Source organism: Pangasianodon hypophthalmus, chromosome 5 (assembly GCF_027358585.1).
Source record: "Pangasianodon hypophthalmus isolate fPanHyp1 chromosome 5, fPanHyp1.pri, whole genome shotgun sequence".
NCBI classification, from domain to species: Eukaryota; Metazoa; Chordata; class Actinopteri; order Siluriformes; family Pangasiidae; genus Pangasianodon; species Pangasianodon hypophthalmus.
Window position 1 is genome coordinate 16,796,656 of NC_069714.1, and position 27,986 is coordinate 16,824,641.

Sequence of the window (27,986 nt, forward strand, 5' to 3'; positions counted from 1 at the left end):
ATTTCCTATCAGAGTGAAGCAGTCATTCAGTATGAAAAATGGCTGAGCTCATTCTTATTGCAATGCTGCTTTAACAGCCAAATGAATCAATTATGCAGACAACAAAAACAATGTAAGAAACAAAAATGACTAAAGAAAGGCTGAAATCATAAAATATTAGCATGACAGGTTCATAAGGTATTTTTTGGCACCTCCAATACTCTATCATTTAAAATCTAAAAAAAGACATTTTAGCTGTATTTTGACAATCATGCTCTTCAGTTCCTCCACTGGGGAACACTTTAATGGTTTTATGTAAAACTCTATAATTGTTTCCCTTTCAGAGAGGGTTCCAAGTAGGACCCTTTTAAAAAGCATAAAATCTTAACTGTCCAAAGAACACTTGAAGAACCCTTGGAGGGTCTTTTTTAAAACAAACAAAGTATAAAACAATATATACATTAACTCATCTTAACGTGTGCTCATATGTTGTTTTCCTGCTATTTTCAGTCTTTTAGGATTAGTCAATTGCTCTAAGCAGGCCTAAATGTTAAATTATTAACATGTGTATACTATCATGCAAGAAAATTCAGGTTGTCACACACAGAGAGAATAAATTATTTTATTTATGGTATCATCAATACAGTTAAGAATTTCTTTTTGCTATACTGATACCAGATAACCTTAATTGTATAATACTTCAGAGTTTATTGTGCCGTGCTTGTGTGCTGTCATTAGCCTATTTTACAGTGCACCACAGGAAAGATTGGATATGCCTATATGTGTATCCTAAGGTCAACTACGTCATATGTATGCAATTCCTAAGGGTTTATGCTTATCCCTCAGTATATTTAGGATGATATAAAGAACACATGAAAGCTTACTTTACTAACAAAATATGTAGAAAGGTTTATTGGGTCTTATACAGTATATTTAAGACTTGACATAAATAAACTGAGACTTAAGATTTTATGTATATGATAATAACTGAGGTAATCTAGGAAACTGTGACACTGACTTCCTCAATAAATAACAGGCATTTTCCACACTTATGTTCTTGATTATCACATCATTTTAGCAACACAAAAAAGACTCAAGATGCAGTCCTGACATTTGGTGATTAGTTCCATTGCCTTGGTTCCATTTTAAATTGATCTGGTTAACAGGCAAAAAGGTATGAAAATAATTGTGCATTCCCTCTTATTATTGTGACTTACCAAACACAAAGAGAGTGAGACAGAAGTCATATAAAGTTACAAAGCAAGACCTTTGTGCTTTATGCTAATAAAGGGTGCAGCCCAGTTAGTGGTACAGTGGGATATCCACCACCTATAGCAGCTTTCCTTCTACAGGTCGTGCATGGTGATATTGCCACTGTGTTCTGTTGGATGCAGAGTAAAAGCTTCTATTCTATAACACAAGGCCATCTCCACTATCATTTCCTCACCGTGAGGCTGATAGTGGGACAGTAAATGGCAGTAGGTGCCGAGATCTCCATGGTGATAAAGACAGAGGCTCAGGGGAGAGAGCGCTGCTCAGTCAGGGTGCATTAACAAGATTTAGACACCACTTCAGCGGATCAGGCACTTGCATGCATGAATCTACCTTGCCAGTCAACCAAGCAGTGAGAGAGGGAATTAACTTTGTGGTTAGGTAGTAAATGTGAGTTGATGCTTATTTCAAAGATTAAACATTGAACCATATCTTCATTTTTGATGGTATTTGGTTATATAATTATACAACAGTCTCATTATAATTAGACTACAATATGTGTAAACTGTCAAAATGAATTAAAAGCTGAAGTAAAGCTGAAAAACTAATTATAGTTCTTGTCAAACAGTCTACTACAAAAGGCATGTACTGGAATGTACAGGAGCTCAAATTATCCATGTTCATGTGTCTCAGAGGTCAATACAATAGACATATTATTCAAAGTAGCTACACGGAGGTCAGTGTTTGTACAGCATTTAGTTATTGCTTAATTTAGGCAGAGGGGATAATGCATTGATACTAGTGCAGTGATTTTTATCCAGACTCTAAACGAGCTCAGGGATTTATAATGACTTTGGGAATTTCATTTTTTTTTTTCTTTAATGCAGGGCTGATAGTTCTAAAAACCATTAAGATCCACTTAGCTTACATAATTTTCCTTCTATAAAATTGTTTTGATGAACTGCCCTTGAACCCATTTTGTAGAAGTATGGAGCTTACCCTGTCTCTTAAAATCTTGAAAACAACTATGGACAAGCTGAGAAAAATGAAAGAAGGTAATATATTCAAGGCTAACATTAGAGTACATTACCTCTCCAAGTAAACATGCATTTTAACATAATCTAAGAAACACTTTTACACTAGACAACAAAAGAACAAATAAAATTAATAAACATCAGGCATGTATGAGGAATTGTCCAATCATATGGCTTGATGTTCAGATCACCAGCTTGTCTTGGCAAATTTTATTCACTCTTCAAATAAACGTGCCTAAATAAAACATGCCTGACAGCAAAAAACTGCATTAACATGCACTTAGTGTTTCATACATGCCAGATTGTGCTTAAAAATCACAACCTGAAAGAATTTGCTCGCTGCATGTCTACCCACAAATCTCCACAAATGTGCTTTATTAAAGTCGTCCTCATTTATAGGTATGCTAGGCGTAAGATTCTGTCCATGCTAGCAAGCCTAAGGGAGAAGTATAGTACATGTGAGTGGTTGCTTATGTCATTTACGTGAAGCGGTCCGAGTTCATCTTTCGTAATTTGGGTGGCAAGTGTCCGTCCATGCGTCCTCCGCCCCCTCCCCCTGCCAATCGCTGTAGTTTGGGAGGCAAATCCGCCACTGATTGGCTGATGGGCTCTGCATTTATTTTGGAGCTCTTGGATACATTCTTTTCTTCAGAGACACCTGGCACGGAGCTGATGCGCTGCAGCTTTGTGGACAGGTCTCCCAGGCTGTAGGTCATCTCTGATGTAGTGGAACTCATTCGGAGCAGCTTCCTTGGCAGCCCGTCACGTCCCGTCATCTTCTGCAGCTTAGCTGGGAGCTTGGTGGTTGTCTCTGCATCCTCCAAAAGCTCCAGACAGTCCAGAGAGTTGTTCTTCTCACCACTGTTACATAACGATGGAGCTGTGAGCGGCGAGGACATGAGCAGTGCCTCGTCCTGCTCTTTTACACTGTAGGGTGGCGTGGGGACCTCAAACGTGGCATGGAACTGAGAGTAGTCCACCTTGAAGAATCCCTCCTCCAGAGAGATGACAGGGAAGAACCGATGGCCCCATAACACCTCATCTTCCGTGTACGACGTCCTCGCTTGGCAAGTCATGCCTGCGGGACAATATATGGAGAGATAATGAAATTTACACATCACAGAGATTAATCAAGCAGAAATAAGACCAACGCTTCATCAAAGCCCAGCAGAATATTATTATTCAAAAGCCTAGTGGAAGCCGCCATCCCACAACCAATAACTAACCCAATTCATCAAGTAGACATGGAAACCATTCTCAGTGTTTAATGAAAAACATTCACAATGAAACAGCAGTGCCTTTGTGAAGCCAATGAATATGGATGCATAACATGTGCATGGGCTCACTCATCCAAGTAGTCAATTACTGCAACACGATGTAAAAAAAGATATGTACTGCGCATACATTCATATCACTTCAAAGCTACATACCTATGATGTGACATGAAACTAAACACTAGACAAAAAGCATTAAGAATATGCAATAATGTGATTGTTAAAGCATTAGTCATATCAGTCAAAAGACATATCCAATTACTCATTTGGCAACTTGCCATAGGACTCATGCCATCAAACCCGCAACCATGATACACAGTAGTGTTTACCTCAAAGCAGTCTCAATATATGTCATATTTTCACAAGTGTCTGCGGGGATGTGTAGCCACAAATACATTGCGGTAATTACGCAAAGGTGTACAATACCAATGGCATAAAATTATTAAGCACATAAAATAGAATAAAAAAAACCACTCATCACTATCAGGAGAAGGAGGAGAGATTCAGTACCATTTGAATCTATACAATGGTTTAATTTCCCCATATTTTATATAACCCAAACTGTCATTATTTAAAAATGAAAGACTCCCATTGAGGCAGAAGGCATCTATCATATTACATGAGATGTTACTGGACAACAGTATGCTATGAAGATAGGCATACAGACAGACAAGAACATGATGCACTACCCCTGATAGGAAGAGAGGGTCTTCTTAAAGTCAAAGTCAACTTTATTTCCATTTCAACAGAGTAAAGTTGCAGTGCAATTAAGGGGACAATATATACATGGGGACATGAACACACTCACATAATTGCATTCAGACAGTAGCACAGTGTCTCTGAGTTGTAGGAGTTTAAGCCTTCCGTATTTTACAATGCAGTAACATAAGGAAATAAATCACAGAAACTGACAGACAGTGCGACAGCATCCTACCAGGCGCTGATCATAGAACAGCTCGTTCTTGATTTTGCGTCCTAGCTGCTTTTTCTTTATGAGGCACATGTTAAAAGAGCTAGAGTGGTAGATGATCTAATAATATAACATCTAGCCCATTCAGGCTTCACTCTGAAAGTGTCACTTTTAACACACCCTTAACACCCCCAAACAGTTGATTAATACTATAATACCATGGATTTAAAATGGGGGAAAGTATAATGTTTTCAGGTTTCTAATGTGAAAGCTGGGTTATATAGCAGAAAATGAGTAAGAATTTGTAGGAGACCATATACACAGTGCTTTCTGCTTTACTGACATTCATGGTCACTAAAGTGATCATTTTTTAAATTGTTTTTCTTTCATTTCGAGGCAAAACTACATTGTCTCCACTAACTATTTCTGCAAACATTCTCTAAGCAAAGAACAAATTCAATTACTTGAACCTCTCACTCATAATTGCTCAGGTCACAACAGCCAATGAATGCAAATGGAGCCAGGGGCAGCACTGGCTTAATCTTAATCTTTGCCTCTTAATCTTCCTTTTTAACAACCATCCAAGCTCCATTGTGGCATTGCCAGGTAAAAAACAAATGGAAGGTTAAGATAATCAAATTACTTAAGCGGATTTACGCCAACAGACCTTATGAGAGGCCAGGGCTTGGGGAACTGGCCTCATGAGATTAGGTCAATCAAAACAGCACATCATCAGTCGTATTCCAGAGATAGCCTAAATGTACAGTATGCCCAACTGACATAATGAAATCTTTCAGACAGAAATATTCAGTAACACATTAATCAAACAATCTTTGCAAGGTAAATGTTACTTTTTTCACAAACCTATATCCAGGTTTCACTTGCTTGAATTCAACCTCAACATAAAAACACAGAAAGCTAGAAAAAAAAGGGAAAAGGCTATAAATAGAGAAAGTAATATGAAGGGATCACATAAATCATTTCCTCACATGAAGACTTGCAAAGGCCATGTGCTATCAGCACAGTACAGGCTTCTTTATTCCTAGAGACTTTTTACGGGTATGGTGTTATAACGTTGCCACTTTCATAAAGTACAAAATTACTTTCCGAGAGGGCAGACCTATCCTCATCAAAAATCCATTTTGCTATCATGGCTCTTCCCTCTCCTCTATGTTTGTACTGTGCAATATTTCACACACACAGAGAGAGAGAGAGAGAGAGAGAGAGAGAGAGAGAGAGAGAGAGCTCAAACAAAACGTTTTGTGCAGACCATTTATTTGTTCATTTAAACAAATTGGACAATGAGCCATTACATGATGCTAACAGAAGTGCTCACAAACACAACAGCATTTTATTCACTGTGCTACTTCTCACAGCAATCCGATTTATTGTCTTTTATTGAGTGTATAACCTCTCATATTCTGAAGCCATTCATATAGCTGTAGGCTTTATTCTATTCTAAAATACTGTGGTACATGCTGGATGAATGCAAATAACAAATATTCTTATGAAAGCTCCTGCAGCTGTAAGTGTCCTTGGAATAAGTGAACAGTAACAATTTCTTTCATAAAATAATAAGCACCACAGAGCACCTATAAAATTGTGGCTATATTTATAAGGTTGAGTGTATGGCTAATACTGTTTACACAAAGCCAGATGTGTAAAGGTGAACACACAGCTCTGTTTGGGTGTGTACATTGTTTCTGCCTCATTTCTTCAGAGCCGATAGCACAGCACACAGAAATATTCCAGAATCACTAAGACACCATGTTGATTGGAGCTGCAGGCGAAAATGCCAACTGAGGCTAAACACTGGGATGTAGAACCCCATTAGATTTGTGCTGTTTGGTTGCCTGTTGTCAGAGAAGGCAGGGATTATTAGGGATTACTTTTTTGCAATGCCTGCGAATATGACACATCAGAGGCAATTTGTTTTTTGCCTCTGATATGCAACACCTGTCATCTAGAAAAAAAAGGCATTACTCAGCTCAGCAGGAGAGGACGAGACAAAAACAACAAAGACTAAAAACAAGGAAAATGTACATGAAAGGGCACAGTCAATATCAAGCATTAATGCAACAAATTAGGACTGCTATATCATTTTAATGTCCTACTGCATACATAACTAAATGCATTTTCTACCACAACACTAAAAACAGCTTCATTATATTTATTATTCATGATGCATCATGAACATGAACAAAACAAAACCAGAGTTCCAGCAGCGAATTAGAACAAATCAAAAACAAATTGTCTTTCTCCCTCTTTCACCCTTCAAGCTTATAATTAAAATGTAATAATGTGAACACTCCAATTAATTTTGCTTCATACAATTGATCAGTCCGATGTCTGTAACAGGCCTGTGAGTAAAAGGCGGTAGAAGAGAGTTAAAAAACCCCATCAATTTATTTCACACAGGGGAAAAGAACTTATGTAATCAGGACTACAACTGTGTGTTTCTATGGAAACCTAATCCTACCAACATGCACATGTAAAGCTGCTACGATTAGTGATGTTTGGTTCTCATGTTTGAAGGTGGCTTTCATCAAAAACACTCACTCTGAGAGTACTTTTATTTCCTCAGGAGAATATGACCATTATGACTTTTTACACTATAAGACAAAATAGACTGAATACCTGACAGTATTAGGGGTGTGGAAAATAATACAGTAATGTCACAATATTATTTTTTAAATTTAAGAATGCCATCACAATATAGGCGATTTGCGATTTGCTGCAAGATGACTGGCGATACATTAGTATATCTGTGTAATTGAAGATACATGTTCCTTGAAAGTCTAAACATGTATCTTCAATTACACAGATATACTAATGTATATCTGTGTAATTGAAGATACATGTTCCTTGAAAGTCTAAACATTTGATCAAAACATTTATTTAGTGCATCACAAAATATTTGGACTTCTGAGATGAAACACTGCCTGCATATGGGCTGCCAATGTGCCATCATTCAAATTTAAAACTGGCAACACTCAAAAGAGCAGAAATCTGGCAGAACTCAATATAAAATTCAAAAACCCAATACTGCAAACCAAATCAGAAAACGCTACATGATAAAATGCATTAGATGCAACTTCTGCTTTCCCTGTCTTTAAACAAGCGTGTTGACCTGATTTAAATTTATGTCGATAAGAAGAAGCAGCTGCTACAGCCTCATTTTGTTAGAGCCAGCTCTCAAGGCTAAAATGGTCAGCTTCAGGTCAACAAAGTAACAAAAACTGAATGATAAATGATGTGCATGCACAGCTAATTGCTTTAATCATTAAAAGTCATAGCGGTAACAAAAATGACTGATAATAAAATGATGAATAATGATGACATGATGAAATTTATGGATGTCCTTAGAACACACACATGCCCTACTGTTAGCAACATTAGCATTTCAGCATAACCAGTTTCACATATATATATATATATATATATATATATATATATATATATATATAGATAGATAGATAGATAGATAGATAATTAACTTGTTGTGAAGTTGAACTTTCTCAACTTATTGTAATCCAGGGCAGGATTTTTAGCTCTTTTCTTCAGCCAGGCACCAATCATTTTGGATGATGGACAATGCTCAATGTCGAAACCGTTTTAGACCAAGAGCATCTGTGACAAGCACTTAAAGAACCTTACCCTAACTGCGGCTTAATGCCAATAGTGAGGCCTGAATTTCCCGAGCTATGTGAACACTGCTGATTATTCAGTAGCCTTCCTCTGATGCTGTGTGGTCACAACTGGGAGTAAAGCAAAGAGGAGACAATGCTACAGAGCACTCTAGGTAGAAAAAGGTAAGTTCCTTTGTGGCATTGTTGCAGCAGTAGCAAAAATGGGCAGAAGGCTTGGATGTTCAGCCCCTTTGAACAGGAATGGTGAGCACCTTTATAATGTTGGAACAAAGGGGTGGCTGCAGCAGGCAAGAAACAGAAAGAGTTGTTAACAGCAATGCAACAGTGCAATAAAATGCAGAACCCAGAGAAGCTTAGTATAGCTGCCTCATATACAGATATAGACTGTAATATATGCGCAGCAGCTGCTTTTCATTCTCTATACTTGAGTAATGAGCGCACTTTGGTGGCATGTACTGATAGCAAACCATCAGAGCATGGTCCTAGCTAATGCAGGAGTGTGGCTTAGCATTAAATGTGCTGCAGCATAATATTAAGGCTGCAAGTGAAGATAGATCTTCCACATGATACCACTGATCAAATGCCTAACCCATTTCGTATTATACTCATCAACTCAAGTGACCAGGATATTCCACAATGTATCAATTTTATTAAAGAGCTCTTATGCGGATTCATGAGCTCATTGGAGCTGCAACCTGATAAAGTACACACATACTGGTTGCAATAACAGATACAGAAGCCCTAAGGTTGAGATTAATACCCCCAAAAGAGACACTAGTGACCTCACTAGGAGTATAGGCTGATGAAGCCTGAAGTTAATCCATGACATGGAGCTGGGATGAAAAGAAAAAGTGCTTGAAAAGAGCAGGGATGCTGGTTCGCAAAGTGTATGCTGCTATGGTGGATGTAGGTTGTATCCCCAACACAGGACAGAGTTGGCACCAGTGTACTGCTAACATTTTGCAAAGGAAGTGTAGCGCTATATTGTCTTTATGTTTTTGGTCTTTACTAACGACAAAAAAAGAAATGATAATACTAATGATACCAATGATAAAAAAAGAAGATCTGTTCCTAATTCAGATTGCTGTTTTATGACCTTGAATCATTACACCTACCCACAACGAGCCACAACACAATGTGTTTGAGGTTGTTGTTATTCAATACTGCTGTAATTTAGAGCCAAACCAATAAATCTCTCAAAGTGTATGACATTAAACCTAATGACTCCACAAGCCCCTCATACTTCTTGCCCTCACTCTCCTTTGCTGTCTTTGTCTTTCTTCCTCTTCTGCTATACTCTCAGATCATTGTCTCAAACTCCTGGGGTTAAAGTGGCTGAGAGAGCTTGAGATGACAGCAGAGAGAAAATTAATCAAGTAAGATCCTCCCTGGAGCTGGAGCTTCACCCTGTACACTTATTATTACAATTACAGAGCACCTGATTTTATTTCCACATCACTGAAGCAGACGGAGAGGATAGAAGTCTCTAGGCATTATACAACAGACAGACAGCACTGTGGATGTGAAATTCAGCACTAAATGGTCTTCTTTTGTGTAAAAAAAAAAACCCAGTATATTAAATATGTAGAAAACAATGAGTGCTATAAGTAGAATGTTCACTGCTAATTATTACATTCTCTGATATAAGAATGTATTGTGAAATAACAGAATACGGTATGGATCAGAAAGCATAGTACGTAAACTGATTATAGCATTATTTTGTGTCTGTTCTGTGTGATACATCATCATTAATGATAAATATCTCAGCCAGTCTACAGTTATTTTTCAGAAAAACTTGCATCAGTGCTAATCTACACTGTTGCCCCGCCCCAGGTTACAGCTATGTGTATGTATATATATATATATATATCACCAGATTGAGGCAATCACTGGGCACAAACACATTATTAAATGTACCATGAAGAATAGAGAAAATGGCTCATTACAGAGGGAAGTAATTCAACTGAATGTGACATATGAAGATGACATGAGTAATGGCTTTACTCTGAAAACCATTTTGTGACCTGAACATTTCAAGTCTTCTCTGCAGTCTATAAAACTGCACTCATTTTGTGCCACATTTAAAACATTCACATTAAAATCATAAAAGTATGTCCTTCACTGAGTGACACCAGAGGAGTTTGAGATAATAAGTGTAAGATCATCAGCAGATTCTTCACACACAGGCAGAGGGAAACTGGACACCTATGTGGCTAAAAGGAAGGAGTGCTGGGATTGAAATGACACACATACTCAGGACTACCTTGGCAACCTTTCATTGCCGTCATAGCCTTTTTTTCCCCAAAGCACACAAGCACACAGAATTGAGGCTCACACTCTGATCAGCAGCCAGACTCAGTTCTACAATTTACCCAACACTTTAGCCATAATGCAATTTAGCCACAGCCATCTACTTTATTTCTGTAGAGCGAATTGATGTTGTTTCACAAACCTACATAATGTGATTATTTTAAAGCATATACTATCATTGCCACAGTAAATTATCTTTAAGTGGTAGGCAAAAATTGAATTTCATACTGTCCCTGGTCCCTCTAAGGTCACTCATAGAAAAGGATTGTGGTCTAATAAAAGCACTTACATTCAATATCTTAGAGGAAGATGAGATTGAGTGAATAAACATAGCATATGTGGAGTGGAAAGGGAAAAGGGTGAGAAGGACATCTGAGAATAAATGAAAAGGCTGGAGAAATGGCATGCTATAGGACAAAGAGTTGAGAGAGAGAGAGAGAGACAGAGAGAGACAGAGAGAGAGAAGAGGGCATTACAAGTAGAGAGATAAGAAGGCAAGGTTATCAACACTGTAACACCCCAGAACAAAGCATTATGCAGAAACTGCACAATGCCAGAACAGGTCAAATATGTTATTTGTCATGTCGGCTACTACAGTGTAATAAAAAAAAGTCTCAGAGTGCAAGTAGTAACATGTATTTTAATAACTCAAACTCATTTCAGCATCTTTGTTCTTTTGTATTGTTTTAATCAGGGGTGGAAAAAAAGTTTGACATAGTTTGATAACTTCTTTAAATGTGCACAGATACCTATACCTTTAATTACACTGTATTGACACAACTCTTTATAGTTTCTTCCTGAACTTTATGGGGTGCTAAACTGAGCCCCATCAATTGATATACAGCATACAGTCACTGGCTGGATGGGAGAAGAAGAGACCTTTGTGATTTGTAATGAGTACATTGAAAGTCTAAATAAATGGAAAAGTGAATAAGTAAAAGTACAAATATATTCAATTTCAATAAGCCTCAAGAATAAATACACCAGAATAGTAATTAAGTATAGTAACTGAGTACAATTACTCAAGCATTTTCCATCCCTGCTTTTAATATATTGTATGTCATAACAATTTCTATTCACCTGACAATGCATATCTTTCATTTTACATTGATACTTTGCAGAAGACATGAAAATGTAACTAAACTAGACTGTACTATATTTAATTATTACAGAAATGTCTAGACTTTCCTGGTGTACAGATTCAGATCAATACAGAATGGAAAAAAGAAGGAAAGAAAGAACAAAAGAAACACAGGCTTTTTCAAGCCTTTAACGGGTGCAGAATTAAAAATAGGACAAAAATAGCAGCTCATCTCAAGAAGAAAAGCCTCACAACATAGTCCTACTTCAGCAAACACAAAATCCATGTGTTTATCCAAATTGATTAATGTGGTCTACAGAGACACTCAGGCACGAATGATCAATAGTACCAGTAAACCTAATCTAAAAGGAGGAGCTGTGGCACCTCAGTACTTTTGGTCCTGTGCTTGTAACCAGAATGTTGTGAGTTCAAATCCCAGGACTGCCAGAGAGCCTTGTGCAAGGCCCTTGATTAAAATCCTCACCTGCTTAGCTATAAGCATAGATTGTATTCTGCATTACCTATATGGCACTTTGGATGAAAACATCTAGCAAATAAATAAGTGTAAATGTAAAGCTTCTGGCATATCTCTGACTTGATGACACATTAACCTGGAGATCGACAGCTGTCTAATAAATGCTCTTACAGTAAGGTCCATTAAATAATATTTATTCATGTATACCACTATTGTAGAACTGAACTAAATAAGGAATTTATCTCATATGGTAATGCAAACATTTGCCATACGTGCAAGTTAGCAAATAATGTTATGCTACGTAACACAGACAATGGTGTGTGTGTGTGTGAGAGAGAGAGAGAGAGAGAGAGAGAGAGAGTGACAGAGACAGAGAGATATGGTGGAGCATTAGAGCAGGCTAATTCACAACATTCATAGACTTTGAGATCAGCTGCACTGCTGTGCCAATTATTTCCATTTTTAGTTTCTCTCTCTCTCTCTCTCTCCCTTTCCCAATTACATTATTATTATACATCTGAAGAAAGAGTTCCTTGCCAGAAAATAAAAAAGGGACTCGGGCATGGTGGCAGGAAGCGTGTAAGCTCTCTCCCTCTCTCTCTCTCTTCAGACTGTCAATTGCTGTGTTATGGCAGTTTCCTGAAATGATAAACCTTCCCCACCAAGCAGGGTTCATGTGAGGTTCCATGTCTCACTTCAACCTGCTGATTTATCACCATTCACCACTTCTCTGACAAATCCCTAAAGATACAATTAGCCACTTCTCTCTGTTCAGGCACGTATCTTACACACCTCCTGCCACCATGCCCAAGTTTCATCCCTCAGATGCATAATAACAATGTAATAAGGTTTGAGAGAGCATGAGAGAGAGAATGAAAGAGAGAGAAAGAGAGAGAGAAATAATTGGCACAGCAGTGCAGCTGATCTCTAATACTATAAATGTTGTGAATTAGCCTGCTCTAATGCTACCCGTAAGCTTTACATCAGCATAGCTGTATATGTCCACTTATACAGTATATTCTCTTAGGGATCAATTCACCACTGATCATGCAAAGTAGAATAACATTATTTGTTTCCTCCAGATTGTAATGTCAGTGTTCACAGTTCCATATGAGTTTAGTTCTACAGCAGTGGTTTACATGATAAATATTGCAGTGTGTACAGGAAGAGTATAAAGACCTAAAGCTGGTGCGTTCATTATGAAAACCTTTATCAAGCTGATTGGATAGCAGCAGAGTAGAGCTTAAAATCCATCTTTACCAGACTGATCTCAGAGCAGCACCAAATTTGACTTTGCCTTTGTGAGGATCTTTATCTGTCCCTGTAATGGGATTTTGCGGTGAACTGCATCCTTGCAGAACACACAGCACAGCAGATGCACAGCAGTGGGGGAAAATTCACCCTCATGAATATATGAATTCTAAAAGTACAGGCAAATATCAGTAATGAAACCTGTACCTACATATAAACATGGAATGGAAATGATATTCAAACCTATAGTCTTCTCCAGTATTACTTCCACCCTTGGTATGATGGGTATAAGATGGGTAAAAAAGGTTATGAAAAATGTCTTTGTGGTTAATTAGCTTAATCTCACACTGAAAATATGGGAGAAAATCTAACCGTTACACAATTACATCGCACAATTACAATAATTATTATTAAGAATCACAATTATCAGCACACTTGCATTTAGTACTTTGTGCAACCTCCCTTTACTAATTGTGATCCTTGTAGAAAATTTTGCCCTACAACCATGCTCCTCGCTGTGCAAAGAGGCAATATACACACGTGTCCTCTTCCAGGCAGGGTCATTACAACTCTTCTTATAGCCATTGCCTTATTTATAAAATTCAACGCACTTTTCTTTTTTTTCACTTGTGCATTTTTAGTCTTCCCCATGCTGATGAATGACTAAGGGAATTTGGACTCTCTGTTGCCTCATATTTATACCCCAGTGAAACAGTAGGTTATGTAAATATCCCTGGTTCTATGACTGATTGGATTCTTACCCTCAAAAGAGTACAATATCAGCACCTTCAGTGATTTTCATCCTCAATAGCCCAAAGAATAGTATCAACACCTTGAGTGGTTCTCAGTCTCAGCTGGAAGCAGTATTAACACTTTCAGTGATTCTCATTCTTACTAGGAAGTAGTATTAACACTCTGAGTGATTCACAGTCTCAACAAAGCAGGGCTGTGAGCACTATTTATGAGCCCTGTTAATGGCAAGCGTAAGTGCGTCTTACATCAGGACATGTAAGGAACCTTTGTGACAGCTTTGATACATGGCCGCCACTAGTTCTGAAGGAAACCACCATGGTGGTCTGGAAGAAAAGAAAGAACGGTAGATTATGTATCAAAGCATGGTTCTACTACTGAGTGGAGGACTGCCAGGACCACCTGGGTCACCCTGGTTTATGAGAATGGAAGCCTTGGATGACCACTTAAGAGTTCCTAAACACTCAGATGGCTTGGGAACATTTTCAGTTTTATTCAATTAACCTTATTTATCCACCAAGGGTGCCAATAATTCTGGAGCTGGCTTTAAGGAAAGGACAATCTGAGCAAATAATTTATTGTAGAAACAAAACATAGTTTATGCACAGCAATTCAAACCACTCAGTGGTATGCTGACAGTCTATGATTATAATGAGAAATTATGCCACATTTCACTTTTCTGCACACAATATTGCCAGCACTAATATAACACTCTTTCACTAACAAGGAGAGACTATCTACAAAGACAGTTGTAGATAACCTAATAATAGCAACCAAATGAAACAGTTGCACATTGTTAAAATCAAATTGCATAGCAACAAGGAGATCACTGGATTCCAGAACATTAGGCTTATTTTACTCAGGATTTATGAATTGTTAATTTTTCATTGTTCTTTGTTTAATAGTGTATTTTTAACATTTGGAAACAGATTTCAAAAAGCTGTGAGGTTTTTTTTTTTTTTAAATAATGCCACTACAGTTTTTCTGGTGTTGCCTGTTCCAAATCTCAGGAAAAAATATATATATATTATGATAATTTTTTCAGATCATCATTCCATTTTATTCTTGCCATATCACCCAAAAATGTGAACGATATGAGCCAGTAATTGCAATCTGGTGCATATGCGGACTGAGACTGAGAGCTCCTATAGCATGGGGATCTTGGCTGAGGGTTACAGCAGGTTTTGCAGAGCTCTGACCCACAGCGCATCAGACTTAATTGGCATTCCTGCTGTCACCTGTTCAGTGGAAGCTCCTCACAGCTGGGAGCTCATTTTAACCCTGTGGATTATAAACCGATGTGGCACGCAGCACAATGGAGGGAAAGCAGTCTAATTACTCTCAAAGACTAAATGTCAAAATACTTGCTAGTCTTTGAAGCCAGACTTCTAGCTATCACCAGAGAGTCCTAGTGGTCAGTTACTGTTTGCTGTTTCTGATAATTACATCAGAAAATATTATCATTTTCTGTCTAAATCACCATAATATCAATTAATCCAACTATTTCTATATCGCCAAGCTACAATTACATCAGAGAAATAATATCCACTTTGCCATGGGCACTCTAGGTGAAAATGTTAAGTTGCATTTTTTTGGCCAGCTAGCTTTCATTTAACTTTAGCCATCTTAGCATTTCTTTACCATTAAAAAAAAAGAAGCTTCCAAATATTTAGCCGAATGACTTATAAGAACTTATCTAAAGTTTTCAAGTTCTTGATATTTATTCAGTGTTTTCAGACAATCATGAAGAAAATGTATGTAACCTTACAAATAAACTAATGTTAGCTAACTCATAAAAAGAGTATACAGGACATCTGTGTCTAAATTATGCTACTTTTGGGACTCAAAACTACTGCAATGACATTATGCTTAAAAGAAAGTTGTGTTATATAAATATATTTATCTATCAATCTTTCTAGCTTTCTTATTTAGATGTCAAATAAGCTTGCTCTGATGAGAAACCATTACCATTATCAAATGTTTGTCCATACTCACAGTTATGATAATATCTGTATGATAATATCTATAGTATATCATATATCAGTAAATTGTAGATTACCTAAGAAACACAGTAGACAAATATTAAAAATCATGCAGTCAAACACACTATATGGCCAGAAGTATGTGGACATCTAACCATGACTCCTATATGTGGCCTTTCCCCAAACTTTTGCCACAAAGTTGTAGTCACATGATTGTCTAGAATGGCTTTGTGTGCTGTAGCATTATGAATTCTCCTCACTGGAACTAAGGGGCCCAAAACTGCTCCAACATGAAAGTGAGGTCCATAAAGACGTGGTCTAGAAGCACTCAAGTGGCCTCTAAAGAGCCCTGACCTCAACCACACTGAATACCTTTGGGATGAATTAGAACGTCAACTACAAACCAGGCCTCCTCGCCCAACATAAGTGCCCATGTCTAATGCTCTTGTGGCAGAATGAGCACAAATCCCCAAGCAGCATTCCAAAATCTAGCGGAAAGCCTCCCCACAAGAGCAGAGGCTGTTCTGGCAGCAAAAAGGGGACTAACTCAATGTTAATGCCATGCCTTTGGAATAAGATGCTCAACAAGCACATTGCTGTCAGGTGTCCACATACTTTCGGCCATATAGTGTACTTCCCAAGTTCCTCCTCTTTCAACAGAAAAAATTTAACTTCCGTGGCAGGAAGTGTCATGTGTCTGCAGCAAGACCCCTCTCATCAGACACTTCAAGGCCTGTGGGCATATTGTCTGGGACTGAGACTACACTCTCACCCACATTTTTCTCATTTCACTTTTACTATTTCTCATACATCCAACTTCATTTGATTCATTTTAAAACACCTGCTGGACTGGTATATCAAAAGCTGCTCACCACTGCTGTTCAGCAATAAAAATAATCATATACTAACCACAGAGTGCTCTGCTTGTTCTAATATTCCTGCAGTATCCATTTCACAAAGCTGACAATTCATACAATCTACTGCATCAAAAGTCCACTAGGAAGAGTCCACCAGCTAAACTGCAACATGTTCAGAACAGATGCACGCTGACAGATTTACATTCATTGGCAGATGATTTCATCTAAAGTCATTTACAAGCAGTTGAGCCTGGACGCCTTGTGCAATGGTCCACCAATAGCTCGCTGTTTATCTGGGGATTTGAACTCACAACCTTCTGTTCACTGGAGCAGAACCTTAAGTGCTGAGCATCTGATGCCCCTGATGCTATATAATCCAGGCATAGCAGAAGAGGTACAATAATGAACGTCTTTGGAGTCAACAACAAATAGACAGAAAAAAAATGATCATTCTAACCTGGAAACTCTACCAAGGCTGAAACTATGTCCTGGGTTAAATATGTGATCAATGTTCTAACTAGAACGATTAAGTATTTCTTCTGCTCTGCATAATGACCACTAGTAACTCGAAAAAAATGGAAAGCTGAGAAAGAAAGCTAAAAGTTCAACCTGAAAATCTCGTTATGCTCTCCATCTTAAATGCTTGTCCCTGAAGCTGCTCCCTCTGCTGTTGTTTCACTTCAGCATGTGCCTACCTGAAACCCTAATTAAACTCACACTCATGTGACTGCTGCTCAGACACATGCCCCAACCTACTTATGCACACCAATTTAAAATTCATCTCTTACTTTATGAGTAATTTTGTGTGCTTGTTCAATATTCTCTCTGACAAGGAACAACTGAAATATTCTAATATGAGAGCAAAATATGAATATGTATGATACCACAGCGCTGTTGAATTCTCAAATCTGATAGGTCAGAAGGTTTTGATTCATTTTCTATAACAGCACAGCTCAAAGCAAATCACAGGTTTATATTAATGTGCTCATTCTAATACGTTAATCATTTCTAATCTAATCATTTCTACAGTAACAATTTACACAGGGACCTGTATGGTGGACGGCCCACAGATAGTTTGATAGATTGTTTCAAAATTTTCTGTAAGGAGACGTTTTTGCCAGGAGTCAGTGTTTTGTAACAGTCAGAGCTAAAGCTGTAACTCTGTGTGTTCCAACAAAGTGTTTAGGATGGCACGCTTTGCATTTTCTCTATGACATGACAAGCAGTATTTTTTTTTTGTCTTACTAAATTCAAGAGTGAATGACTGATTATAGCTGTAATAAACACTAAGGAACATGCTGTTACTGAAAAAAAAAATCAACACCACCCTGACATGTTTTATTTGTTTGAGAGAACAGTAAACCCTGCAAATGTATGTCACTGTTTACATTCTACACAGAACCGGATACTTTAGTTTTATAAACCACAGTAGAATATACTGTATACTATTGATAATTAAGAAAAGAGCAATTATAACTATACTTAGCAAGTACTAAATTGTTGGTGCTCATTTTAGAGCAAAGGGCAAACCCTTGTTTATTAGCAAAGGAAATAGTATGTAAATCTTTCACAACTACGGGTGCTGGATATGGATACTGGTATCATTTATCCGTGTGACACCATGCATAGTTACTTACACTTTTACTCAAAAAAATATACCAACATCTACTTCCATGCTTCTACTATGTGACATAAGCCTAGTGTTTTGCAGGGCTGGTAATATTTCAGTCTAGAAGTATTTCACAAAAACACGAGAAAAGGTATTACAGCAGCTTCCTACAAAATAGGTAACGTGATAAGGCATTATAAAATTAAACATAAAACTCAGTAAGAGGAGTTCATTTCTAGCAGCATGCTGCAGCAACCAAAGCTGCAGCAGATGCTAGCTACTCCAACAGGACATAAAGATGCAGTAGAAGAGCACATGCTGCATGCTGTAGATCCTCAATGAGCACAGACTGGACTATCAGAATATTTGGGTCAGAACACGAGCTTCCTGACAGTCTCAGTGTTAATCAGTAGAATCTAATCAAGAATGCAGTGGTAATTCTGGTGCTTTCTGAAGAGTTGACACCACAAGTGAGCCATTAGCCTTGGCTAAGATTCCTGCTGTCACTGTGCTACAAAGAAAGGGACCGGCACAGTTTTTACGCCGGATCCCCTTCCTGACAGGACCCTCCCCAATTTTATCCAGGCTTGGGACTGGCACAGAGAGTGCACTGTTGCATGCAACCCCATTGGCTGGGGGTCAGTTCCCTGCCTGGGACTCAAACCCGGGCTGCAGCGGTGAGAGCACTGCAGCCTAACCACTAGTTCTCCAGGGACCCACTGCAGCTAGCTAATCAACTAGCTAAAATTATTAAGAACAAGCCTAGTCGCCTTAGACACTAGTCCCAGTTACCTGCTCTGAGCTAAATGAAATGATAAATAACGAACTAATTTGTTTATTTTTATTGTAGACTGTTCAGGTGTACCTAATTTACTTTTTATTCTCTCCACTAGACTTAGCCTATAATTTTTTATAATGATCATTGTTGTTTACTAAAGTGTCCTGGTTAAATATCGCTAATGAGAGGACATTAACCTTAGTATGAACATCATTAGCAAAAATGTCTGTTGTAGATATTTGGCTCTTTTCAAGCACCCACTCTGCTGAGAATGCCAAGCAGATGGTGATGCAGGTGGTTACACATTTTAGTATCAGTATTAGTATCTGTCTAGGTGAGTACCAAAAAACATGTACTCATTCTCAGCCTGAAAAAATAGTATCGAGGCATCACTATTCAAAAGCTCCCAATTAAGGCAAAATGGTTCAACACACACACACACACACACACACACACAGATCTCTTATAGCATCAGTGGGCCATATATATCTTTCCACCGCCCACACACCTCTCAGCAGGCAAACACACAGACATGCTGCACACAAAAGGGCTAGAGGATTTCTATTTTTCTTCAACACGGTGAGTGAATCAGGAGAAAGAAGTCAGAGAGGGGAAACAAATAAAAGAACAAGGGATAAAGTGAGAGAGGAAAGTGAGCAAGACAGCTCTGAGCTCAGTATTAAGAAAAGATGAAGGTGAAAATCATGCCCTCAGCCTTTTATGGCCTTTTACACACCAATATACACCACAGCCTTTGCAGACTGTCTGTAAGAGCTTGTTAGGCTTTGTCTTTCCCATTCCCGAGTTCCTGCCATCTGGGCAAAGACTGACTAAATAAGTTTTTTTTTAATAATAGTGACCTGCTTTGGAAGTAAGCTTTTATTTACATGGAAGTAATTAAGTTACGTCACATAATTATGCTGCTGGGTATTCATTAAGTAAGGAATAAAACACAACAGGGCAAGCTGTTATAGGAAAATAATCAATGACTGGGGTGGTGTGATGTGGCCTGATGTGAAATGGCGTTACTCTTATCACCTCAAAGTTAATTATTTTCCTATAACAACATGTTCCAAAGTATTTTATTCCTCTTAGTTAGTTAGTTAGTTCTTGTTGTTATAACAGCTATAAACACTCCTTTCCTCACCAGCCTCTCTTTTTTCTCTCTTTTGAAGTTAGTAATACAAAATAGTGCAGCTATTCATGTAACTAAGAAATCGCAAAATGCAAAGTCCTGAAGTCTCATGTTTTCAAAACAGAACAGCTTTACCTATTTGAAAGCAATGACACTGGAAACTCTTCCATAAATGCTAAATAAACACATCTTCACCACATCAACAATTATACATTTTTATTAAAATAAAATGTTTTTAATCCATTTATTATTAGCCCTAGGTTATGTGAACCTCTGCCATACAAGTCCCAGTGAATGTGCTGTTACTATAGAAACAATAACATATTAGAACAAGGGCATTCATATAAATCTGTGATTAGCTGTCAGAGTCTTGCTGTTATAGAATATTAATCAACATAGTCTGACCAATCAGACTGGATAATTCAATAATGCTTTGGAATAAGTATCTTAACAACTTTATATTTGACTATGTTGTTTTAAGATAAAACTATGTTTGTGTCTTGATGTGCCCATGGGCATGGGTTGGAGCTGGGGGGTCAAGGAGTAAACAAACCACTCCAATTTTTTTGGAGTTCACCCTGTATCTGCTGAAGCCCAAATTCTAGCCAATGCCCATTTAAAGAGACTACGGCATGCATTAGACTTGTACTTTTGCACCACTTTGAAAGTCACTATCACTCTCTATACTGAGCTGCACAAAAACATCTAAAGGTTCACAGAGCACACTCACCATCTCAGAAATAGCTATCACACCAAGTCACAGGATGTGGCACAAAATGCAAGTCTGTGAATTAGCTAAGTTTATGCAGCGTGACTGTGGAAGAAAAAAAATGTCGGTGTGGCTTTATGTTAATATCTCAGACAGTGCTGAGAGTACACTGCATTCATCACAAACTTTTAAATCGCCATGCTTGTCCCATAACCATCCTGCGTTTCTGCTGATGCTGTCATAGCTCTTCAAACACAATATATTTGCTGTGAAAGCAATGCATATTCACAGGAAATGTACCAGAAGTGCAGAGTCAGAAATATCTGCAGCTGCTGGAAAAAGCTGTTAACAACAAATTTTGAAAATATCTAAAACATGTCTGATTGTTCATATTAATGCCATCGAAAAGCATGTGGCTCATGTCTGCTCACTGTTGGAAGAGATACACTACATGATGCATCGACATCATTACTGCTGAGGCAGAAGATCATCACTACCACTGCAGCAGAGGTCCGTTACAGTGTGGGCAAAATGACATCAACCAAATGAGAAATGATTACAGCCTCATTAGAGTGACTCACAAATTTTGCATTACATGTTTTCACAGCTGACAGTGTTTCATCAACCGAACGATCACAGTTTACTGATTTGGTTTCCGCCCCTGCACCACTTAGGCATCAAGATATGCCTCCATACGCTGCACATAAGCTGCCAGCAGAAGCACACTAATGTGTCTACATGAAGTATTTCTGCACAAAGAAATATTCCTATAGCTGAGTCTTTCGTCTAAGTATATGATGTACTTATACATAATTCATTAGAGGGGGTGGGGAAAACCTACTACATCGTGCTCTAGCAGACTTGCTGCCACATGAGTAAAGCACTTCGCTCAGAGGCAGTACATCACTGCTCGAATTAGACTTTAGGCGTCTCTTGGTACAGCTGTAGTTCCAAACATGACCCTGATGTCCACAGGCATTAAACTTCAAAACCATATGCTGCAAAACTTGTAGTTAATTACTGGCTTTGGGAGGAAACTGTACTGGCACAAATGTACTGATCAAGTCGATATACTGTGTAGAGTCAAAACTGAAAATTTACTGAAACTGAGGTATGGTCACTATTTCACCCAGGCCATGCCTGATCAAGTATGGATAAATTAATATATGGATGAAGTACTAGCTCCTCTTTTTGATCAAGTGAAAATGACACTAAATAACAATGCCATTTTGATCACTGTGCCACAATAGCACAATGCTTCAATCGCACAATTTCACAATCAGGATACCTGAAGAATTAACAGCTCTTGTACATATTTATTTTTTAATCAAACACAGATTCTCACTCTGTACTACAGTGTGTGTCCGCTCTTAAATCCATGAAAAAGTGCTTCGCACACACCTTTAGGGTTTGGAAATAATCCGAAGTTCACTGGCTGTGCAAAACCCTCATGAATGCACAGCGGGGTTGGGAGAGCAGGTTGCCGTGGAAACAGAGTCAAGATTTTTCGATTTCTTAATTAACAAATTAACAATGTAAAAGATATATTACAGAAAATGGTGAATAAAGTGAAACCATACACTATAAATTGCAAATTTATAGTGTAATTATAAATTAAAAGATTTTTAAGCCAACCTTCATACTGTATCAGTCCTTCCGATTATGAGCAAGGAACAGAATCCTGTGGGCATTTTTACATGGAGCTACATTATAATGTACCTGCTGTTTAATAATAACTAACCATGACCTGCTATATTTAAACATGACAACACAACAAAGTTCTTTTCATATGGATCATCATATTAAAGCTGTACTGTGATGATTAAAATGTGGTTTGCATGAGTTACAATCCACCTTCCTGAAATCATCTTGACAAACTGACAAACCCACAATGAGTTTTATTCAGCTGTGTTGCATCTGCCTTACAAATGAGTTTTTTTCAGCTGTGTTGCATTTGCCTTACGTTTCACCTGGATTCTGACGTGAAGATTATTTTAAGAAAAGCAGGATGACGCTTAAACCTATCTATAGACTCATGACCACTTGCTCCAAACAAAATAAAATAAAATGCATAAATTTAGAGAAAAAAAAAAAAGACTGATTAGTCAACTGATTAGTCAACTTGTCGACTGGGACTGCTATAGTTCTCATGTCAGATTTAACTCAATGTGCCAAAGTGGTTTTCTTTCATATGCCAAACATTCACTCACATTGTTAGACTTCTTCATCAGCAATGGTGAAATCTATCTGCATGAGTACACTAATTATTACATGGAGTCCATTCAAAGCGTCAGGCTCTAACAGATGTGTGAGCACCTCACACACAAACAATAATGTTTATTCTTCCCTTGAGGCTTGTGACACACTGCCAGTGCACAGCAATGTGAAAAAAGACTACTTTATTCTGCTCCAAATTTCACTCATATGTTATAAGCAGTGAAGCTCCTGTTTGTATGCACTAATGAGAAGAATAATGAGGCATCCTGTTCTATACAAAATTCTGTGTGCTTCTTTTCATTACTTTCAAACCAGTTATCACAAATAATATAATCAACCAATATATTACACAAAAAAGGTTACACAAAGGTTGATAAATGTTGGACTGCTAACCAGATATGGCTATAGGTCCAAGCCTTCAATTTAGAAAAAAATAAATGCAGCGCTGTTTTATCACTGGCTCGGAACAACATGTTTACACAAGCATTTTATCCCTGAATCAATACAGCACAATCCATCAGGTCCAGTTAAAGTACCCGCAAAACATTTCTACACCTTTACCCTAAAAGATAATGCAAAAATCTATCAATTTGCATGCACACGAAATCAGAAACTCCACCAAGTCTTTCCATCCCAAACTTACCCCTCTACTACAGTATTTACAGTACTGTGCAAAAGTCTTAAGCACATGCAAAGAAATGCTGTAGAGTAAAGCTGCCTTCAAAAATAATGAAATTAAATGTTTCTACATTTAAAAAAATACTATAAAGAGCAGTAAACAGTAATAAATGAAACAAAGTCAATATTTGGTGTGATGATCCTTTGCTTTTTTTAAAAAAAAAAAAAAATAGTAGTCTCAGGTAGAATTTGTGCAGTTTTATAAGGAAATGAGCTGTAAGTGTTACTGAGCATCTTGCAGAACCAGCCACAGTTCTTCTGGAGACTTTGACTGTCACACTTGCTTCTTCTTTTGCAGCAAAACCCAGCAGCCTTCATTATGAGTTTTTTTTTTTTTTTTTGTCTGAAAAGTGGTCTCTTATGTAATATGCTGCTTTCTTTACTGACATACAAACATTTTTCTGTAACATTTAAGGTTGTGCTGGAAAACTAATGTTTGGAATTCTAAAATCAGTACTGTACTGAATCAGTAATGTAGAAGTCATAAAATAAAAATCTATAACAAAAGTTTGTACTAAAAAAAAAAAGGGTGCCTAAGACTTTTGCACAGTACTGTATGCTATGCTGATACCTATGGAATATCACACTATTACAAAATTACAATATAGCAAGAGCCTAAATTTGAGAAATATGATTATATATCTGAAGAAAATTAGATACAAAGATTTGGAGCACTAAACAGATACCGACACACATAGTACTGCATTACACCCTTATTTAGCATATTAGAATCTAACCATGTTAGACTTTGCATATTTTTCTGAAATCACAAACTGAGTTTCACCATAATTCGTCATCATCATAACTCTTCAATCATTTGTACACAGAAGTACTGAGAAAGCCTCTGCTTTAAATGGAAAATGTATGACTATATAATCTTAATATCAAAGACAATCCATTCAAAATTACATTTTAAATTAATCAGACACAGGTCTGGTCAGTGTGGCTGTACTTAGGAACATCTTCCTGCAATTGTTTGAATGTATGTTTCAATTTAAAAAAAAAAGCTATCATCATGTACCCTAGCAGGTCTATTCATCGAAAAAGTAAAGTATATATCCTGACACTATCATAACTCAGCTCTAAATCTGAGGTGTGGAAGCACTGAATACTATTCAGTCCAATAATTCCTGCAGTGATGAGATTTGTCAACTATGAGAAGCCCGTGAATGTGGATACTCTGTGCTGTAAATAATACATCAGCTACTGACACAGCTGACACAACAACTGACTTCTCATTTTTGTTGAGATGTCAAGTCTGGAAAAATGCTGCAAGGCATTATGGTATGGTATACACAGGGTAATAAAATGAACTGGTAAGTGTTACAGTGAGCTGAATTTTGATAATTCATCACATTGGAAGGTTTTAGGAGAGACCAAATAGTTATGCTATTGTATCTCTGAAACGTTATGCACACACTTACTCTTCTACGTAACCCAGGAGAATTTTCAATCATTGTAAATCAGCATCCACTTGAACCTGGATACAATGAAATTCTTGAAGAAGAGGTGCTAGACCAGAGAACTGAACCTCCTTACCTGTGGTTTCCACAATTCCTTCCAGGATCACCACAATTTCAAACTGCTCGGTCTGCATGGAGCGCTGGGAGAGCTCATAAAAGGGACTTTTACTGTCAATCACATGACAAATGGTGAGGGGAGACACCAAGAAGAGCTGATCTGCCCCAGTGCTGAAACCCACATCTAGCTCCAGCTGATCTAGAGGGAGGAACTCACCTTCAGGGGTCTGTCGAGACTGAGAGAGAGAGAGAGAGAGAGAGAGAGAGATTTGGGGAGACACAGTACCACTTTAAAATATGGTGGATTTGTCAGCTGTCTTTACAGCTCTTGTACATTTCATGTAACAACCAAAGCTATCAATCATAGAGTATCAATGAAGAAGAGGAGAAACTGTCTAGAGTGGCAAGGCAGTAGGGCAGGCAGCATTATTAGGGCATGTAGCGTTGTTGTCTCACAGCTCCAGGGGCCCTGCGTGGTGTTTCTGTACATGTTCTCCATGTATTCACCTGAGTTTCCTTCGCATTCTCCAGTTTCCTCCCACCTCCCACAACGCATGCTGGTAGTGGATTGACAACACTAAATTGTCCCTAGGTGTGAATGTATGTGTGCAAAGTGCCCTGTAATGGACTAACTCACGCCCAGTGTTCCTGTGATAGGCTCCGGACCCACCGCAACCCCGATCAGGATAATGCTGTTACTGAAGGAGAATGAATGAATGAAGAGATCATCTGTGCATCAAACAAATAAACGATAAACAGTTTTTTTCTAGTATTTTTGTAGTGAGTGTATAGGTTAAACAGACTAGTTTACAGCAGTGACTAAATATACCTATGATGACTTTAATTGTACTGGTCTATTGTGATTAGATGAAGAAAAATAAAAAGGAGAAATTAGATTAGAGGAATATTAAGCGAATGCTGGGGGAATCTCAGGAGCCATTTATGTTTGGAGAACCTTTGCCATATGGTTCCTGGAGACTCTTTTAAGACAATGTGAAGAACCTTTAAACAGAAGGAACCTCACTTTCATGGCTTGCACTTACTTTAAGCAGTTTGCAGCGGATCTGCGCTGAGACCATGTGGCTGTTGCGCAGGTTTCCGACCCTGAACATGAGCGTGAGTTTTCCGTCCCGCATGGAGATGGCTGCGTGCTCGCTGAACATCAGCGTCTCGGCCCTTTTCTTGGGCTGGGACATCTTAATGAACATGCAGCCTATTAAAAATGCGTCCACGATGGAGCCGAGGATGGACTGAAAGAGGAACAGAATGATGCCCTCGGGACACTTGTCCGTTATGTACCTGTAGCCGTAGCCGATAGTGGCCTCGGTCTCTATGAAGAAGAGGAAGGCTGAGGGGAAGTTGTACACGTTGGCCACACACGGTGTGTACTTGTCGTCGTGCGCTCGGCTCAGGTCTCCGCGCGCGTACGCGATCAGCCACCACATGGAGGCCATGAAGAGCCACGCCACCGTGTAGGTCAGGATGAATATGAACAGATTCCAGCGCCATTTCAGGTCCACTAGAGTGGTGAACAAGTCGGACAGGTAGCGACTGGTTTCTCCGCCCAGGTTACCGTGTTGGACGTTACAGCGGCCGTTCTTATCCACGAAGCGCTGCCGTTTCCGCTTCCGCTCCGGAGCGGCCTGGCCGAAGCCCGAGCCGCTGGATGAAGTGGTCACTATCTGGTAGTCGTCACCAAATTTTTTCCGAAGTGCAGACATGCTAGCCTGTGGAAGAGAGATTTAACTCAGGGTTACACTTGTACACAGCAGTATGACTTCATTCACCTACTAAACTTCCAGGAACACAGCTTAAGCCTGCTGGAGTTAATGCATCATTAAGGTAGACTATGAAATGAAAAGAATAGTGAGATGACTTTACACACAGCGTTTTCCTTCTCACTGAAATGTTCTGTAAAGAGAGGGATTGTTGGATGTTGTTGAGGAAAGAAAGATAAAGCCTTACGTGTGTGTTACCATACGGATCGTCTCCCTCCGCAGGTGTCGTTAGTGCATGTCAGTCAGTACAGCGCGTACAGGTAACTAAACATGAACTCAGACCTGCCTGATCACGACGCATGTCTCTTTACTAAAAAAAATAAATAAATAAATCAGGACAGATTCAAAAGAAAGAAGGCAGAAAGGCATGACCAGCTGTCCCCAGGCGCTGGACGCAGTTTCGCCCTTGATATCACCGCGTCGCTCATCTGCTCTGTCAGATCCCACACGAGCTTTAATCCAGTCCTGGATGCTCAAAGTTGTGCATCAGAGTTGCGCTCCCTCAACAGATGCGCCTTGGCCAGGCTTTCCACTCCGGGTGAACTGTGCAGCAGCCCTGCGGATTTAATGCGTCGCCACTTGGGGACTGGGATATCGGCTTTGTCTTGACTGTGTCTTCATGCGCATTTTGGTCATTGCGAGTGAGGCAGGAAGCGCGCTGTCCTCTCCACGAGCTGCCTGCGCCCTCAATAACAATAAGTTTCCGAAGCTCCCATTCTTGCCTTGCTCCCAAGTCACAACGTTTAGTTTCGTGGTCTTAGTGCCGCCTATTTCCGTCCCCGCGCTCTTGTCCCCGC

At 38.6% G+C, this 27,986-nt stretch overlaps 1 protein-coding gene across 1 annotated transcript; it reads right to left on the reverse strand.

Annotated features, from left to right (window-relative positions):
• Positions 1-610: 610 nt before the first annotated feature.
• kcnj3a (potassium inwardly rectifying channel subfamily J member 3a) lies at positions 611-27,986 on the reverse strand. Its single transcript, XM_026946587.3, has 4 exons — positions 27,377-27,986; positions 26,455-27,138; positions 25,431-25,647; positions 611-3,303 (listed from the first exon to the last, which is right to left on the reverse strand). The coding sequence occupies exons 2-4, from the start codon at positions 27,130-27,132 to the stop codon at positions 2,705-2,707; spliced, it is 1,494 nt and encodes a 497-aa protein (XP_026802388.1). The 5' UTR covers positions 27,133-27,138; positions 27,377-27,986; the 3' UTR covers positions 611-2,704.